Below are 19816 nucleotides of genomic sequence, written 5' to 3' on the forward strand. Positions count from 1 at the left end.
GATTGTAATAAATGTTTAAATCTGAGAGGTTATTTGTGGCAGCATTGTACAATCCTTTGTTTCCTCACACATGATCTCAAATATAGATCCTATTGTACAGTAACTCTTTATATTTTTTAATATAATAAAATTTAATTTTTCAGTTTTGTGTATATGATATTTTTAATGTTTTTTGACTAGTTTCAGGCAATAAACCAGATCCTCAGCCACAGAAAGGAAGTCTTTTTCTATATGTATTGGTAAGAAGGCTGCTCTGCATCTTTGCAGGTATCTTATAGCTATTGCTCCACTGGTGATCAGCATGCAATCTACATAGTGAGACCTTTTATTTTTTAAATTTTTTAATTTTTTTATTTTGGAGGTTATTTTAATTGTTGTTTTGGAGTTTCTTTTATTTTTTGCTTTGAGGTTTTTTATGTGGCTTTTTTTTTTTCCCCATTGTATTTAAGACTTGGCCAGTGATTACGCAGCTTAAAAAAAAAACCAAAAAGCAGATTTCTGAGGTCAGCTGGAATGCCTGTAAGGGTATTTATCAGCATTACTGGCTATCATTATCATGAGTGAAGTCATGTTGATTAAATTAATCCAGATGTATCTAAATGTATCTAAAGCAGGAGATACTGGATAAATTAGGAACATACATCAATTAGCAGTAATAACATGGTTCTTCTCTAAGGAGTGCCATGGCACTCCTTCTACTTACGAAGCTGCTGTAAAACAAACTTCCTTTAATCATTATTCAGAGACAGAGACTTAGCATAATCCATCTTTTTTACTTTCCTTAAAAATCCCTTAAATATCTTTATATGAATTTTTGTAGAACTTGATTATGCATTGGGTTTTTTTTTCCATAATTACTGATCAGGATTTAACAACAGCTTTTAAATATGTGTGCCTCATGTGAATTGTTGAAAACAGCCAGTTTAGGCTAAGTTTAATAGTAAAAAATAAAAATGCACTTTTTTTTTTCATTTGCAATAGCAAATGATTGCATAAATTAGAATTTAGAGGTAAATAATTTATTTATTTGCTGCAGAGGAGATGATATGATGGGATCATAAAGATTCTCTGTTATTATAGGCCTCTATTTATCTACTCTGAGTTCTAAACAGCTGAACAAGCCATCTCTTCTTTTATTTCCTAACAGGTCTGGATGAAAACCATTTATAAATATTTTAAAGAAACCGTCTTAGAAGACTCATTCCCTTGCTTCTGTTTTAAACTTATGTTGAGAATCCATTAAATATCAATTTACATTGATATAAGTGAAGAATACAAATGAATTAATGTAAAAGGTGTATTTATGAATGTTTATAAATACTTTATTTTCACATTTCTCAAAAACTGTACCTTTCCATGTGACTGGTACAGCAGATGTATGCAAACCAAAAAGTGAAGGTGCAGCCAGCTATATCTCTTAGTCTAGGATCAATCCTTTGAATATTCAACCTGTTAAGATTTGGGTTTCAGACAGACTTAACTCTTCAAATCTGTTTAATCTTTTAGATCCCATACATGCCTATGTATGAACAATGGAAACTCAACACAAGTAGAAAACAATGAGAAAGGAAAAGGCACACATTCCCCTCTAAACTTCGTGAGGAGAGGTGTAATTTTTTTTTTTAATGGAAATCTCCTTCCCATCATGATCTGGTAGAACTTCCTGGCAAAAAAAATTAACATGTAACTTTGCCAGCATTTATTTACAGACAGTTGTGGATTTATGTGGTTCTGATGGGATCTGCCACTTCCTACTATTACTGAGAAAGCTCAGAAGGGCCAGAATTGGCTTTATTGGGTCTATATCTGAATCAATCATCAACAGAAAGGCTTCACTGGCCAGAGATCACTCCCTGGAATGTGTTCCAAAGCAGAAATACTGTACTGGAAATGGAAAGGACTAACCCTTCTATACTCACTAATGTCTAAAGTTATTTTTACTCTATTTGGTGAATAAAATATAGTTCTACATTTGACTATACAAGTGCTCAGACATTTCACTTTTTCTTTAAAAGACAATTTTGTTTCAGTTAATTTTCAACTTCTAAACACCCTGTACATCACCTAGCCTGTATACTCTCTCTCTTTGGGTTTAACAGGGGAGGGGTACTTTCAGAGAGTGATTCATCCTCACCATAGGAAGATTTCTAAAATAGCTTGGATGAATCACCATATGAAATAATCTATCCATTTATATTGCACTGTGAATCTGATTTAATGATGGAGACTAGGCAACAAAGATCAGCATATATGTTAAATGATGTCTAATCCTAAATGGGATGAAGCGCAGTCAAGCTCCTGACAAAATAAGCATTTGTTACTTCTTCTGGAAGAAAGCCCTCTCAGAAATACTGATTAAGCAGTCTGGATAAAATTCTTTGCATGAAATTTTTAATTGCCTTTCTCAGTTGAGCTCAAACAAGTTCCCTTTCAGCATTTTTATTTCAATGGGAAGCTGGATCTCATCGGCTTTAGTTAAGTTATAAATCACAAGTGATTTTAGCAGTCCCATCCACATTTTGTTCTCTTCAGCCCCAGCACTAATCTTTAAGTCATGCTTCTGTCTCAAGAAATTAAAAAACAAAGTTTGGCTAGATATCCTTTTCAGGCATCCAACAGATATTGGTAGTTAGAACTGATTGAAAATGATAGAAAAATGAACCAATTCTTCTTCAAAGTATGAGAAATATATCTACTTCAGTTTTTCAAATATATGTTTTAATTAAAAAAAATGCAAATGTCTTAATTGAAAAAAAGGGTAATAAATGTTTTGGAAAAAAATTATTTAAAAAAATTTTAAAGGCCTGTAGAAAAAGGAGAAAACTCATTTGGGGAGAACAACTGTGGGTAATCTTTTAATACAAAATGTTTCAGTCAGTTCTAATTGCAATATTTGTATCTTTGCTTTTCCAGCAAAGTGCTTAGCATCCTGGAGTTGCTATGTACAAAGTGCATCCCATTAAAGAAATATATTTAATATATATTCTGAATATGCATATGAACATATGCAGAAATATATATAGACCACAGGCCTCTTTTACCTTCCTTTGTGACGATAGGCTGGACGTTGCTTTCAATTATGTTAATTTCTGAAAATATAGAAAATGGAATATGCAGTACATTCCATTCTTACAATTTCTTTGTGGCAACGATCAGTTAGATTTGGTCTGCTCATAAGGATGTGGATAATATCATAGATATTAATGGGTGGAAAAGGAGCTCGAAAAGATCTAGAGGATGAATGTTGGTTCTGGTTATGGAATGGTGAAACACTCAGGTCACGGGCAGACAGAATCTGCTGATATGCTATTTCCCTTTGAGCCTCATGAAACCCATGGGTCACGGGACCCACCATGGTGTATGGTACATAACAGTGAGGGCTTGTGCAATTACCCACACCAAGGTTTGCACAACTCCCTGACATACCTTATATCTGAGCATTGGCCTTTTCATTAGGGAGCTGATCTGGCAAACACAGGAAACCTTCTGGCATTCAGAACTATAGATAGAACATCACAGAACGTATGACCTTGGGAGATCAAGTTGTCCCTCTACACCTAGGACAGACTCAAGTATTCATGGAACAACTCAGATAGTTATTTGACTCATGTCCATTCACTGGTGGAGAAGCCCTCACTGATAAAAATTCCAGCCTTCCTAGTCCTGTACTTAAATCTATGGCTACAGCTTTCTTGATGTCCACATTGACCTCTCTTGCTTCATTTTTACAGACACTGCTTCTTGTGCTACTCTCACTGGCCATGGGAGGTAGAATCATAGAATATCTCAAGTTGGGAGAGATGCATAGGGATCATCAAGTCCACCTTCCTTCTTCTCAAAGGACTACCTAAGACTAAGGCATATGACCAAGAGTGTTGTCCAGAAGCTCCTTAAACTCTGTCAGGCTTGATGCTGTGACCACTTTCCTGAGGAGCTTGTTCCAGTCACTGACCACCCTCTAGGTGAAGAATCTTTTTCTAATATCCAGCCTGAATTTTCCCAAAGCAGCTTCACTCCATTTCCTCGTGTCCTGTCATTGGTCACCATAAAGGAAACCAGCACATCCCCCTCCACTGCCCTTCTTGGGGAAGGCATAGGCAGCAATGGGGTCACTGCTCAGCAATGAGGTCACCCCTCAGCCTTCTCTTATCCAAAATGAACAAGCCAAGTGACCTCATAAGCGCCTCATAAGTCTTGACCTCAGCACTTCTCACCATGTTGGTCACCCTCATTTGGGCACTGGGCCCAAAAGTGACTCCCAAATCTGCCCCCAGCACTTGAGGTGAGGCTGCCCCGCAGCAGAGCAGAACAGGACAACCCCCTGCCTTGCCCAGCCGGCAATGTTGTGCCTGATGCACCCCAGGACAGGGTTGGCTCTTTTGGCTGCTGGGGCACTGTTGACTCATGTTCAACTTGTCATCAAGGTGAATTATTCAGTTTTTTGTTCCAAGGGTTTTTTAACCTCAGTGTGTCCATTCCCAATTTTCAAAAGTCTGATACGATGGTTTCCATTTCTACTGTGAAATACGGGTAGAACTTCATAGGAATTTAAAAAATTGTCTAAATTCATACTGCCTCACAAAGTTACAGCAGGACCTTTGTCTTCTAACAGATTGTTTCAACACGTATTCTATATTCAGAAACTAAATGCATACCCTGAGAGAGGCTGCAAGGGAGCTAAAGGGGTCTTTTTTTACATTTACTCCATAAAGAGAAAATATTCTGATCAACTGTCTCTCATAAAAGCCTCATATTTGCACATAAGGGAAACAGGCAGAAGAGGTACATTCTGTCCCTCTGGAAATATTTATGAAAAAGAAAGTATCTCAGTGCACAGTCAATGCTGCATCTTGGAGAGTGAGTACAGTACAATGCTACATCTTAGAAAGAGAGAGAATACAACTCTGCTATGCACTGAGCCCTGAACCTTGGCTAAGAACCGAAAAACAATCTTTTCCATATGTATCTTGCCTAACCCAAGAGTTTGAACAGCTTACTTCAGGGTTACTTTCCAGTCACACATCTGGAAAGGGAAAAATACAGTAGCACAGCAGCCAGAAACATTCTACTTTGAGTCTTTCTCTTCCTTTTCTTCATGGTTACATCTTACTTTCCCAGAAATTGCTTTCTTCCTTATTGAAAAAGAGATGTACAATTCCAAATTGGAATTGGCAACACTAAAAAGCAATATCAAACCCATCTGGAAGTATTTACAATGAACTTACTGTAAAATGTCAGTGGAATCTCTTTGAAGGTACTGTCACGAACAAACTATAAAAACAGAAAAGCAATTTACTTAAACTTTAAAAGAAATACCACTTGCCTTATAGTTTCCTAGTGAGTGTGGGTAGGATTTACTGCTTCATTGACCTAAAAGTTAGGTGATGCTACTTGTGTAGGTTCTCTCATTCATTGTTGAGGGAAAATGTAATCTCAAGAGGATAACTGAGACAGATAAGAATGCCTACTTTTCTTCACTGGCTATTGATGCTTCTGGCTTTAATGACATAAGAATTTAGTCACTCAGTGTTTTTTTCAAATAAGTGATTTGTTTTCCAAGAGTGATAAATTGAACCAAAGAGCAGATTTGGGCCAGTCCACACTGAAGTTATCCAAATGCAAATATTCTACAATTATTTGGCACTGAAAAACCTAAATTCTAACTGTTGAGTGCAGGGTATCATTCACGATTATATTTGGGTAACTGGGAGCTATTGAATGTGTTGTCTGCTGAGGAAAGCAAGGACCAGAGAATCACTTATGACTTATGAACTGTTTGTTCAGTTTCACACACCCTGCCAGAAAGACAGAGGGATAATTACTGAAAGAGTACCTTAATTTGAATGTACTTAATCAACTTCTTCAGTATTGTGAGCAGCTGATCATTTCCAACAGGCAGTTCTGACAAAAGAAGCAGGCATGTAAGAGGACATATACAACTGTATGCATTTTACTTTCATTTACAGTGATCAGGAGATACAATCATTCTCAAACACTCACACAAGTGTGTACTCAATATATATTATTCCATAGCAGCAGAAAAGGTAGGCTATGGCTACTCTTGTCTTTCTTATACTTTACTTTCATAACATCTCAAAATCTTGGCAAGGTTTCAAGCAAGGTTCTTCCACAAAATGAGCAGTGAGGTAAATTTCTGTTTCAAATTCCACCTAAGAATTGTATCTTTAAATTAATTAACTTCTTAAGGTAATTGCGGCTACACAGCATGTAAACAGATTTAAGACAGTGGGTATAAATTTCATGGAATAATACTCACCTGCTGGATATAGGAGTTTGTCAATGACATGAATTACACCATTTGTTGCCATGAGATCGGATTCTCTTGATTTCAGTTCATTAACCAGAAGAGTATCATTCACCTGGTAAAGGATCAAAAGAGAACCTGAGTTATCAGGGACATTAGAAAATAACCCCAAACCCTATTATAACATCTGGAGAAATGCATGCCATTCTATGATGTGGATAGACACAGAATATCAAATCTCTGTTACAAGGCTGTAGCAGGGAGACATTTTCTATACTTAACTGTTTTCAAGTACAGTTTGCCTCCTTGGATGGTTTTAAGAATATTTGTTACACCAGGCTCAAAGCCACTTCCAATGAAAACTCCTTGTGTCAAGTGGTAAAGAAGAATATTCCTGAGAGCATTTTTGTCTCCTATGTAAAAATAAAAAAAGTAGGAATAAAAATTAAGTGGTAGGGGATAGTTCTTTGTGGGAATTGTAAGGGTTCACATAGACTTGAGCTAGAATGATACATAATATGTATGAAAATACCACGAACACATAAAAATTGTATTTGTTAAAATTATGACAAAGGGAAAAAGCCCAACTATATGACAAAAAGGTCAGAACATAATCACAAAGATCCTCTGAGAAATCTTATGGAAAAGAACATAAAAGGGGTCAATGGAGCAATTAGAAATGCTGGCTTTGTCTGTTCTTACAGAGGAGAGAAGCAGCTTGAAGAAGTTGGCAAAGGGGAAAACCACCTTATTTTAGGGATGATTTCCATATTTCAAAGTTTGAAATTCCTATTTGGGATGAAAAGAAAAAAAATCCAATGTTTTCAAGACTGTCTTAAAAAAGAAATGTATCCTCTAGCCCAAGCTAATATCCTGATAGGTCTCTCTGGGTCTATGGAGGCTGAGAATCATAGGGTGGGCTGCAGAAAAACCCATAATATCTGAGGAGAAAGGGTACCAAGGAGAGCAGCTTTAAAACATGTCTGTTTGCCATTACATGGAATATTGACCATTCTAAGTTTAATACTAGAATTACACACTGATATTGGTTGTTATTAGGAGTTCCAGCCTTGATGAAACTGCAAGGGAGATCCTGTCTGGTCATATTCTTTTCCTGATGTCTCTTTCAGTGAACATTTTCCTTTTTTTCCCCTGTGTTTTGCTCTGATCACTGATAGTACTGCAATTTATTTCACTACTGAAGTGCAATTAAATGATCTTTTTCTTCCTAGTAAAATTAGCACTGATATTTTGTGACTGGGTCACTCATAGATAGCATTAAATTACATACAAAGCCTAAACATGGCCACTCCAAAGGTTTTTTCAAAAGCTATCAATTACTTTCATAAACATGCCACTATAGCTACTGGTTAAAATAATCTTTGGTTTGTATCTTTCTTACAGATAAACAAAGTATTTCTTTATATTTTTTAAAAACGTTATATACTTTAAGGTTTAATCTTTATGGAGAAAGCAACATCATAACTTAGAAAACCAAGGCAGAATTCTAGAACATAATCTGGCACAAAAAAATTAGACATTCTGCTGCAAAAAAAAATTGTGAGGGCCAAGAAAATATTAAGTAACTGAGCCACAATGATAGAAAAGGGGCATAAAGCCCCTTGAAAAGCAGAAGGTCAAATAAAATTGTCTTCTTAAAGACAGAATTAATTAAATTTGTCATTGGCCCTTGGCAACTTCAAGTTCTGAATTGAAGACAAAAATAATCAAAGGAAGTAACACCATTGAATAAGATATTGAGCAGTGACATTTAAATTTAAAAATCAGGTTAGATTCTTCTTTCCAAAAAGATATTTTCTCTATGCCCAAGAAGGGCATATAGACAATTTAGGGAATTCTTATGACCTGCTCTATGCAAAAGGTGAACTGCTTCAGCAGACAGCTTTTGTGTGAAAGGCACATTCCAACCAATTTTACTTTGCTTATAATTCCAGTGTTCTTATGTTACTTACTTATCAGTATGTCCTTGTCATCATCAGTCAAACCTTTAAAAGCATCATTGGTTGGCACAAACAGAGTCCACTGTCCAGGCCGTGACAGAACATCATCCAAATCTGCAGCTTTCACCAGACTGAGGAAAATGCTGTTTACAGCAAAGAGACAAACCGCAAATACATTTTGTTGAAATGTGGTAACTATAATTGGGTCCAGGTACTTAGTTCCTCAATTTTCAAACACTTTTACTCTTTCCCAGAAAAAAAGATTGTGGAAAAGGAAAATGAGAAAAAAAAAAAGGCAAAAAAAAGGAAAATACAGTCTTAAAATTAGCAGACAGAGGAAAAACTATGCAAAAAAAATATTGGGAGCCTGGATCAGAGCAGGATTCATCAAATAAAAACCCCTGCAGATCAAACAGATGAAAAGAGGATGCCAGGGATAGTTCTTGCTGTAGGAGTATTGAGATACTTGCAGGAAAGAGGCAGAAATAAGTTCTGGAAAGGCATGCAATCCTGCGTCCACTGCATTTATAGCTCTGGATATATCATTCAATTCCTTCTGTCCTCTTACTCCTCTCATTCTTGTGTCTTACAACCCTTTGTGCCATAAAAACCCATCCTAGTATAGAATGTGGAGGCCTTTTCTGCATACAGCTGGAGGACACTTTTTCTTCCCCCACATTTTTTTCCTTTTATGTTATTTCTGTAGGTAATAAACCCTTCTCTGCCCTCCCTGCTCTCCAAACCCCAACAACTCACATACTCACAGTCCAAAACTTTTTCTCAGACCAGCTGTGATGTATATACAGTTACCCTCTGCAGGAAAATCTCAGTTCTGTGAAAACTGCTACTCACCTAAAACGCTTATCATTTCTCAGCATTTCATGCAATGTCTTTTCTGCTGGATTGATGATCTGTCTTAAGATGTGAATAAAACCATTTCTTCCTTCTTTGCTTCCTCTGACCATGCATGAATTTTCAATACATACAGCCTTATTGAAAGAGAAACAAGTGTAGCTGTTTACACAACGTTAAAAATAACAACCATATGTATTTCCTACAGTCAAATCACGTGTTCTTGCCAGGAAATTTGCCATTGCTTGAGAAAGCAAAAGTAACAAAATCTAGAATAAAATAGCATGGTGCAAATATTTCCAAACTTGATTTTTTTTGTGTTTCCCCTGAGAATGTTCTCAAAAACATTTCTAATGTTTTAAAAATGTTCTAAAAATGAGCTTTAAAAATTTGTAATCGACTGAGTGCCCAATTTGAAATTGTGTTGCATTTTCCCAAAGAGCTTTCCTTGCAAAGAATGCTCAGATTGATAATGATCAGATTTTCATTTTTTGTTATCTTAAAAGTTTAAGGATTTTTTGCTAGATTCTCATAATGGTAAATATTGTGGGTTTCATTCAGCTTTGCCTTTTATTGATTGTCCATTTTCATAGTTGGATGCATATTTTTAGAAAGACTCATTCACTTACTGTGCGATACACAAAGACTCTAAGTAGTTTTCCTCCAATTGTTTCCAGCTCTTGTCCATTGTACAGTTCATTGAGCCCAACTTTCACTTTTATAATGTGATTCTGCAGGATTGTTTTGAGAAGACGTTGATCCAGCCTTAGGGTGTCATCTGCAAAGCCATTTAGATATTAATATATAGTAATCTATATAGTAAATTTTTATTCAAATAAAGTTAAAAGACTCTGGAAATACTGAATCTCTCTTTGAAATGCTTCAGTTAAAGCATGGACAGGTCTGGTTATACCGAAGATGAATTGTTTTGTAGCTCTTGCCTGTGACCATTCCTCAAATTCAGTCAAGAACTTTTGACATAGCCATGATTAATTACTATAACTAATATGTCTGATGATTGATATGTGGGCCTGTGCCATCTTCTGAGTTACTGCTGTAGTTTGTATTAGAACTAGTACTTTCTGCATGCACACCTTAAAATCTATCCAAATTTTCTCCTATGGTGATGAGACAACATTCTAATTCTTTGGGGAAAGGCAAGATGCCCATGAGGTCACCTCTGCAAATATACAAGCACCTGTTTTATGGTATATTTGTATCAGTTTCTCTCTGCTTTAATGTACTGGCAAATACTGACTTTCTTGTATTTCCTGTTTTTGGCTGGGATATAGTCAATTTTCCTCCTAAGAGGTCCTACAGTGATATGTTTTGGGTTTAGTATGAGGATAATGCTGATAACACACTGATGTTTTGGTTGTTGCTGAGCAGTGCTCACCCTAAGCCAAGGACATCTCATTGTCTCATGCTCTGCCATGGGCAGGTGCACGAGAGGCTGGGAGGGAGAATGGCCAGGACAGGTGACCCACACTCACCAAAGAGATGTTCCATACCATAAAATGTCATGCCCAGTATATAAATTGGGGGAAGCTGGCCAGGAGGTGCCAGTCACTGGCTGGGCATTGGTCAGTTGGTGGTGCACAATTTTATCATGCATCACTTGTTTCTCTTAGGTTTTAATTATCTGTTATTATTATTATTGTTTAGTAACATCAGTATTATTAATATTATTAGTCTACTTTGTTACACTTATCAAATTGTTCTTATCTAAACCTATGAGGTTTTCTTATTTTTCTTTTCCCCTGATTTTCCTCCCCATCCCAGAGTGGGGAAAAGAGGGGAGTGATCAAGTGGATGTTTGGTACTTAGGTGTTGGCTGGAATTAAACCACTGCGTACATTTTCTGAGAATAAATAAGTTTTGAATCTAATGGAAGTAATGTAAAGATTAAGTCAGTTAATCTTAACTGGCAGTTCATTAATATATTTACATTCCCACAATTTGTCTGTTCATATTTTGTATCTTATTTAAGTGCTACTATTTCCATTAGCAAATGATATTACTGAAAAAAAGCTGTGCAATCTGGTGGTTAGGCTTGTTTTGTCTTTCTATGAGGTATGTAATTTGAAAGGATGAAGTAATTCCATTTGTCTATGGTGCTCTTGCAGTGAGACTTAGAACAGGTACTGGAAGTTATTTGGAAAACTGTCAGGGTATCACACATTCTCGTTTATTTTGACAATCTTTTAGGGCTACTAACCTGAGAAAGCACCATTCAGAGGTGCCAGGAGAGTGTATTGGCCTTCTGGCCTTAGAGAAGAGATCAGACCTAGCTGTGCCACCAGGTCCGTAAAAGTAGTCTGCTGGGCACCTCCAAGCTCAATGACTTGTTTGGCTGCAAATAAAGAAATAAGAAAAGGTGTTTTAACACACAATATCTTCCTATTCCTGATTTGGATTCTTTGTGCTTATCCATAACTATATATCTGAGGGAATCTGGGTAAGGAATATATCTTCAGATATTTCAGGATAAGAAATATCTTCAGTGTAACAAGTTTTTAATACATATCACTGACCAGAATCAGGAATTAACACTTGATCAATGAGGTGGATAACGCCATTGCTTGTCACAATATCTTTGCGTTTCACCATTTTCACTCCATTCACAGTCAGACTTTCACCATCACAACCAACTTCAACAGTGTTTCCTTCCAAGGTTTCATAGACAGCTCCACCTGTGATGGCTTCGGAGCACTGGAGAGTATTTAATATATGGAACTTCACGAGAGCTGCAGAAAAAAGAACAGGAATTTAATAGACGCAGGTGTTAGGACACGTATTTGTATACGTTATACCTCACACGTAGGTGTGGAATAAATTATTACAGCTACTCTATTTTTAATATTATTCTAGCTTAGCTAGCATATTTTTACTCCCAGATACTTTATTGAAATTTAATGATACTGTAGGCCCCTAACTAACATTTACTGTCAAAACTATTTGGCATCCCTTATATTATGAAAACTATATAGGTTATGCTACAATCTGCTGGTGATTGCATACGATACACTCCAAAAGGCCCTCTGAGTACAAAACTCCATAGGCTATGCAAAGGGATGAGATAATCTCATATTCAGATAACCCTGAACTTCTAGAGACAGGAATGTCTATCAGACCTGTGCAGCTGAACTATTAGAAAGTCACTGTGCCTGTATTTCATAGTTCCCTGTAAGCTGTTTTGGAGACTAAGTTTTCAATGACTTTCTATCCTTAGGCAAGTGGAAAAATTAAACACAGAAGAAATAACTCCTCCTATACACATGAAAGTAGAGGTGCTTAATTCCAGAGCAATAAGGATAATGTAGTTTCTACCTCCTGATCCACTCATACATATTTCTCATTTGCAAAAAAGTTCAAATACCTTCAGAAGCCACCTTGTCACCCATGATTCTTTCTAAAACTCCTCTTGGAAGTCTCTCAAAAGCTTCATTAGTAGGAGCAAAGAGTGTGTAATGACCAGGTCTTCCAAGAATATCCATGACACCTGATGTAATAGCAGGAGCCTAAAAAACAATTGTTTATTTTAATGCTGATTATTTGAAATATTACTAAAACACATTATCTGTCTAGTTTCACCTCATGCCCACAGATACTTGAATGCTAGACTGAGATCACAGTGTTATAAAAAGAAAGATCATGAATTTTATAGAAAGATGAAAAATTTAATCGACAGAGGAATTTTCTTTTTCAACTGAAGACTAGAAAGGATTGGTTTTTATATTATGATTTTTCTTAAAAAGGTTAAATGTTGTGGTTGCCTGTAACTGTCATTAGCTGGATTTGAGGGATTCAGAGGATCTTTTCCACCTTTATGCCTCTGGATTTAAAATACCTTTTTGCATTTATTGAGGAGATGGAAGATGGAAAAGGACAACAGTTATTTGCAAACCAACGGCGTATTTTTTAAATTTACAGCATGAAATCCCATTACACTGGGCAGACACGTTTTTCAGAAGATGGAAAAATTAGAAATTTGGCGAGTTTCTAATTATACTTTCTCTGTGCAAGAAAAACCCTTCTTATGTGAGTCTACTGGTGCTCTAAAACTTGCTATGAGTCAGGTTCTGAAATTTGGTGTCTTTACCATTTTCTATCATCCATTTTGAAATTGTTGTTATTTATTTAGCACCAGACACTGTAACTTCCTGCTCATGTTTCATTGGCTCAGTGCTGGAAGAGAAGACACTTTTTATGCACAGGGACACATTCTGTTCTATTGATGTTGCCTTTTTATATAACTAGATTTGCAATATTAGCTGGCTCTCTTAATTTAATTTATTTCTCTCTCTTATTGAGCTAACCCTTCTTACTTCCAGGTGTCACAAACAAATAGAAAAGGAATGAAAAAACCCTCCTTAAATAAACAGAGAAGAGTTTTTATTTTTGTCCACTTACTCTAAATGACGAAAGATCATCCTCAGCTTCAATGAAATCTTGAATGGTATTTCCAACAGCAGTCAGGACACGATCGACGACATGGACAACACCATTGGTAGCAATCTGGTTGCCATAGATGATCCTGGCACAGTTAACAGTAACAACCTATATTTGAAGAATCAATTAGTAGAAGATTAAATATTACTTTGATCATAAGCTTGGAACCTCACTTTCACAGGCTGGCAATGTAGGTACTGTACATCGTGTATTCACTGTTGTTATTTCAGTTGTTTTTTTTTAAAATTTGCAGTAAAGCCTTGTAAGATTTGAAAGTTTGACTAAGCTTCTGGAAAGATAGCAGCAGATTTATTCAGGTTACATTGATTTCGTATTCATGTTTAATTTCATACTGCAATTATTCTGATTTGGTTTTGCTTATCTGGCTAATACGGTGATTGTATTGTTTTTGGTGATGCAACCTGTAGACAAACATAAACATTTTTATGCATTTAAGAAAACAAAGATGAGTGACTTAACTCAGAGGTGTCTAGCATTTATAAAAATAATTTTTTTCTAGCCAAATAATGGATGTGTGTTTCCTACAATCTTCAGTGCTCCTACCATGCACTCAAATTTAAATAAAAAACCTGCTTTAATATTATTTAGAAAAACGATGAAAATGTTTTGATTTTTTTGTCAAATTTTTTATGATCATGTATTTTGACCACAAAAGTCTTTGTCTTTTATGAAGAAAGTTAATTTTCATTTGAACTTTGATTTCTAAACAGCAAATAGCACAATGTTTACTTATTCTTTCTTAGTGATTAGTCTACACAGCAGGCAGAAGTTCTTCAAGAAAATATTTATTTTTGTCAGTGGCAACTGACTTGGTAGATGTTAAATTTTCAAGAATATGTTTTCTTAGTTATAAAAGGAAATAAAGGAAGTAAAGGCTACAACTAAATAAATATATTAGGGGGGAAAAAAAGAAGAGACTTACCCCATTAGGATAATGGTTAATAAGCAATTTCTGGCCATTGTACATAGACACCAGAGTCATACCATTCTTAAGGTCTTTTGTCAACATGCGCTTGTTTAACATGTGGTGGTGGAGAGCATTATACAATTCAATATTTACATTGTCAACCAAATTCCTGTGAATTTCCTGAAGAAGAGAGGAATTTAATTAATTAGAAGCTTCAACACATTCTTCCCCTCAGAAAGATGTAGTTATTGTTTTACCTTAGTATATGCTTCCAACATATTCAACATCTGTTAGGGAAGACGACTTTGGTGCCTATAAATCTGGATCTACTTAAATGATCTTTAAGTCTGATTTGCTCACAAATGGAAGATGAGGCTTCATCACAGGCATCATTGGAGGAACTTTAATTCAGTGTTTATTTAACTAAAATCATTACTAAAAGAAGGACACCTGAATTACTGACAGTGTACAGCCATACATCATGCAGCTGCTGGAAATCCTAGAAGTTTCCCCAAAACTGTGTTAATAAAATTAACAATGCTAATATGTGTCATGCAAGTGCTTAAATAAGAAGCAATTACAGTTTCTTAGTACTCCTGAAAGTAAACCCAGCCTCTCCAGCTTCAGAAATATTCGTTAAACATGCAGATTCTTTCATTATAACTTGTGTTATGTCCTTTTATGTCTAAAATCTCCACATTGTTTCCAATCTATCCCACACTAGCTGCTTCAGCTAAAATGTTTAACTCATGCAGGTGCACACACACACACACACACACACACACATACACTTACTGAATCTAACTGGTCCCAGGCTTCATTGCTTGGTGCAAAGAAAGTGAATGATCCTCGTCCCTCAATCTCTTCTCTCAGCTTTGATATGTCAGAGTACTGCTGTGTGGAGGTAGCTCCCACAATACCAAGTGTACCATATACATGATCAATAGGAGCAACTAAAAGAAACATGAGGTAAGAATATTGTAAATTCCTCAGCCCCCCAGTTTATCACAATCAAATTTACTTTGTGTCTTTTGGATGCAGAATAGTTCTGAAACTGTTTAAGTCAGTATTAAACAATGTTTAGATTAAAAATTCCATTGTCAACATACTCAAAAATCATCTAAACATATCTGCTTGCTATTAATTTTTGTGTCTTTCTTAATGAAAAATTAGATCAAACAATACTGAATATTGTAAAGTTTCTTTTAGAAGACCTGTTGTATTTTGTACCAACCCAACATGAAATGGGAGGCTATCCATGTTTAATCACAAAAATTTCAGTGGAGTGAGTCTCATTCAGTCATGATGGACCAGAGTTCTTTTCGTGAGGCCTCTTGCTCTTCTTCCAGTGTCTGGTTTATACATATACTGATTCCTCCCAAGAGTAAGAGTGGCCAGAGTCTCACAGTTAAAACATGGCTACATGAGAACAGCATTCACCTCTCCTAACTTTAGGCATCTAGAAGTGGGACATTTGCATGCAATCTAATGGTTCTTGGCTCTTTTTATGGTTATGGAGAAGGACAGGCCATTCAAGAGTATGACTGATCTCATCCTAATGTAAACATCTGAAGGGAGATTAATTCATCTAAACAAACTGAACTCTGCATTATTGAACATAAAAGGATTATTTCAGATATTTCAGATCAAAAAATTTGAAACGTATTCTTCCTCATAGTACTTTTTCCTGCAGCAATTAGTTTTATTTATACAAAGCAGAATAGCATAAATAAGAGAGATGAAGAATTTCTGTCTTCATTTTCACTCCTTCTTTGATAAACTCTATAAGATTCTTTAAGTAAATTAGATTCAAGTTTTTTCAGAAGAAAGAAAATACAAAATTTAGATATGGTCCACCTTGTGTCCTGGCTTTCTGACCACAGTGGCATGCTTTAGACTAGTCTTGGATATGATGGGAATAGGAATTAAAGTTCTTCTTTGGCAGCTTTGGGAACTGAAGACACTATCAATTCTCACCAATCCAGAATCTGGAAGGAGCTGGGAAATTCAACCTAAACTCTATGATCAAATTCAGTGCTGGCTGATTTTTTGACTGTGTTTGCTGTATGCAAATGAAGCTGTGCACTCTTAGGCAGTACTTCTTAAAAAGAGGCAATTGTTTCTCATCATGACCACCTTTGAAACTCTGCTGTATTTATACTTCTTTCCATATGCCGACTTATCCATAAGAAAATAAGCTCATACCTGCAGGACACCCTCTCATACCCTCCATCTTCATATAGCCAGGACAGCACTCATATAAGACAGTCCTGTGGGATATAGCAAAAGAACAATTAAATAATATATCAGAGAAGTATACTAATTTTAGCTAAGTCTAATTTAATTTTCATTATCTTTTTTTCATTGCTAAGTGCATATTCTCCAGATTCATCCTTTTTTTGTCATTCAGCCTTTTTTGTGTTGATTACAAATTGGTCATATTTTACTAAATGTAAAGCTTTTGAATTTAAAGACTGACTGCGATCATTAAGTGTTGGGAGGGAACATGGATGAGCATATTGTACTCATATAGAGTTACTAAAAGATGATGAGACTAGAACAGCAGTTGAAAACCATTAATTTTTCTATTCTGTGTTGAACAGATTATATGACATTGAAGAAAGAGGAAAAAACCTATGAGGACATTAAAATAAAATCCTGGCAGAAGAACTGTAAATGAAAAAGACAAATTTAAATGAATGGAATCGAAGTTAAAGTGACAGAACTACATGAGGTCACCTACTTACTGGTTATAGGAATTAACAAGTACTTAGGAGAAGGTCCTGTGCATTGTATGGTGAAAAAAAGTTGGATAAGAGAGCCTCTGTTCTTCAAGGAAGAATGTGAAGAAGCTCAGGAATGAGGGAGAGAACTAATTAAGAGCAGACATAAAACTGGTTACGGAGAAGGAAGTCACTGAAGACTGGATGGATGGACACAAGGGTAAGTTCACTGGCAAATGTAGCATGGATGAAAACCAGAATACAAGAAATCAAAACCAGAGTTAAAAAAGCATGTCATTACAGCATACAGAGACTTTAGCATTGCCAGGGGCCAGAAAATGTTATATAATTATGCCAGTAAAATACTTGCATTCTCAAATACACGTAAGCTACACATAACAGCAAACCAGGGCTGAATGATAATTCTATAATGTAATGATCATTTTAACATTGTGTTTCTTATAAGATATAATGTCTTCTTAATTGACAGAAATGAAGTTCTACCATAGACCTGTTTGAATTCTCCTCTCTTACATGGAAATGGAAATTCACTAAAGTTATCACAGAGGTATTCTGGCTCCTTGGGAGAAATTTAATACATTAAACTTCAGATATTATTTTTTAAATTATGGTACACTGTACTGTATATGGTACACTATAATGACATCACTGGTTTACATAATAGATTTATTTTTATAGGTGCTGCTGATATTGGCAGTTCAAAAGTTCTGAACACTAATTCCTTGAAGGTTTTTACTGGGTTTTTAACCACTACAGTCCAGCTTTTAATTTGCAGAATCTTTGGTGGCAGCTGAGTACACTTCTCTCATTTTTCATAATCTAAAGATGACAAAAAGTTAACCACAACCACATTAAAATGAACAGCTTATTCAAATGAAAAATTGGACTTCATATCTTCAACATCCAAACTACTTCAAGAGATTTTAAAATAAAGTAGACTGGAGGAAAAATAATAATAAACAGTATGATTTAAAAAGTGAGGATTATCATTCCGTAAAAGAGAGCAATCTCTTTTTGAGGTGGGGAAGATTAAAGATTTCTTTTTAAAACACACTCTTTTATTTCTCTGTGCTATGAAAATATTTTTTCTCCATTTCCTCATATGCATATACATACATGACATATTCACCCTTCTGCTATGTGCATATTTTCAACTGAGAAGCCATATATTGAAAGTATTTGTATAGTTCTTTTTAGTACATCTCTTTCTTTAAAGCAATTCACTGAATGGCTATTTCTCTGGAATACATGAATAGCACAAAATTTAGGCTACAGATTCTTAAGCTAATAATAAACCTTTTACCTAATAATAAACCAAGTTCTTCTTGCATCCTTGCCAGAAGCTAATAATAAAAATATAACAATCTGATTATCTGATTGAAAAAAAAAAAAAAAAGTAGCCGAATAGGAATCAAAGTGTTCTCCCAACTGTGTGAACTGCTTTGTCATGAGAAAATATTTTTTCCTTCCCTGGAACAGAAAATCTTTCTCCCTCATCCCATGGGAAGCTATGAAATATTGCAGTTTAATTAGATTTTGGAAAAAGGAAAGAGGCAGCTGAGTTATAAGCATAGAGTAAGACATGGCAAGTTTAATCCTCATACCGTATCCAAACACGATACAATTAATGAAAGACAGAAAATTGGCTGAAGAACATAGTTAAGAAGAAAATGCTTTTTCAGCCGAGCATTACAAGATCAGTGCCTTTTTTTACCACGTATCTTGTTATGCACAGCCCAGGCTTCTTTTCAATTATCAAGTTCCTACTTAAAGTACTCATATTCCCTTACAGTTTTCTGCAGTTAAGTTAGTTTGCTGTGCTCACAATGTAAGAAAGATGGGATGGGAGTAAAAAGGTTTGTATAGAACAACATCGCACAAGAAGGTTAGAACCAGATAAAACTCGGGGCAAGGTGCAGTTCCTCAGTGCCACCCATGTGCAGGCACAGCACACCGGGGCAGTACGACCTCAGCCCAGACCAGAAATTATCCCCATACGTATCCCTACTAGTTCAATATAAGCCTGTGGCCAAAGAAGAAAGCAAGCAATTATTCAAATGAGAAACAATGTTGCATTCTTGACATTTTGGTGGGGTTTATATCTTTATTTGTCTTGGGATTTTTTTTTTGTTGTTATTGTCTTTTTTTTTTAGTACAAAGTTGTCCTGATCTCATCCAAAGGAGTATATTCCAAAGGAAAAAACTGAACAACACTACCTTAATCCTTGTTATTCTTGGCTAAGAGAGACAGTTTTCAGTTTATTCAAATCAGCTCTGTGACTCATCTGTTTCTACTTCTTGCTGGCACGGAAATAAAATACTGCTGAGAAACAGTGGAAAGACTTTCGGTCCAACAAATGCTGATTTTAGGAAATTTGTAAGTTACATTCCCATTGTAAACTTATAGCAGTGGACAGGAATTGTCCATAATTAAAACATTCAACATTTTATAGATATAAGTTAGGGATGACTTGTTAATATTGAGATACTGACATGAGAAGAGCTGTTGTCCTTCGGATTAGCATTCTTTTTGGAGTAACCTCTTTAGTCTTGTGTGCATTTCTGGTTTTAGTATGCAGAGTATAAAACTCATTAACAGCTAAGACTAAGTTAT

General features: G+C 35.7%; 1 protein-coding gene across 11 annotated transcripts in view; it reads right to left on the reverse strand.

Annotated features, from left to right (window-relative positions):
- Positions 1-19816, reverse strand: part of POSTN (periostin) — a 31751-nt gene that overhangs the window by 9102 nt on the left and 2833 nt on the right. For 6 of the 11 annotated variants that reach the window (XM_032099629.1, XM_032099637.1, XM_032099633.1 and 3 more), the window contains exons 3-17: positions 16664-16728; positions 15254-15411; positions 14474-14638; positions 13492-13638; positions 12458-12599; positions 11613-11825; positions 11297-11431; positions 9708-9856; positions 9079-9215; positions 8239-8369; positions 6548-6678; positions 6278-6380; positions 5834-5901; positions 5226-5271; positions 3042-3089 (exon numbers count right to left, since the gene is read on the reverse strand). In XM_032099629.1, the coding sequence (XP_031955520.1) occupies positions 3042-3089; positions 5226-5271; positions 5834-5901; positions 6278-6380; positions 6548-6678; positions 8239-8369; positions 9079-9215; positions 9708-9856; positions 11297-11431; positions 11613-11825; positions 12458-12599; positions 13492-13638; positions 14474-14638; positions 15254-15411; positions 16664-16728 (1838 nt within the window). The remainder of the gene's footprint in view (positions 1-3041; positions 3090-5225; positions 5272-5833; positions 5902-6277; positions 6381-6547; positions 6679-8238; positions 8370-9078; positions 9216-9707; positions 9857-11296; positions 11432-11612; positions 11826-12457; positions 12600-13491; positions 13639-14473; positions 14639-15253; positions 15412-16663; positions 16729-19816) is intronic. The other 5 variants (XM_032099639.1, XM_032099636.1, XM_032099638.1 and 2 more) reach the window with 1 other exon arrangement.

This window comes from Corvus moneduloides, chromosome 2 (genome assembly GCF_009650955.1).
Source record: "Corvus moneduloides isolate bCorMon1 chromosome 2, bCorMon1.pri, whole genome shotgun sequence".
NCBI lineage: Eukaryota > Metazoa > Chordata > Aves > Passeriformes > Corvidae > Corvus > Corvus moneduloides.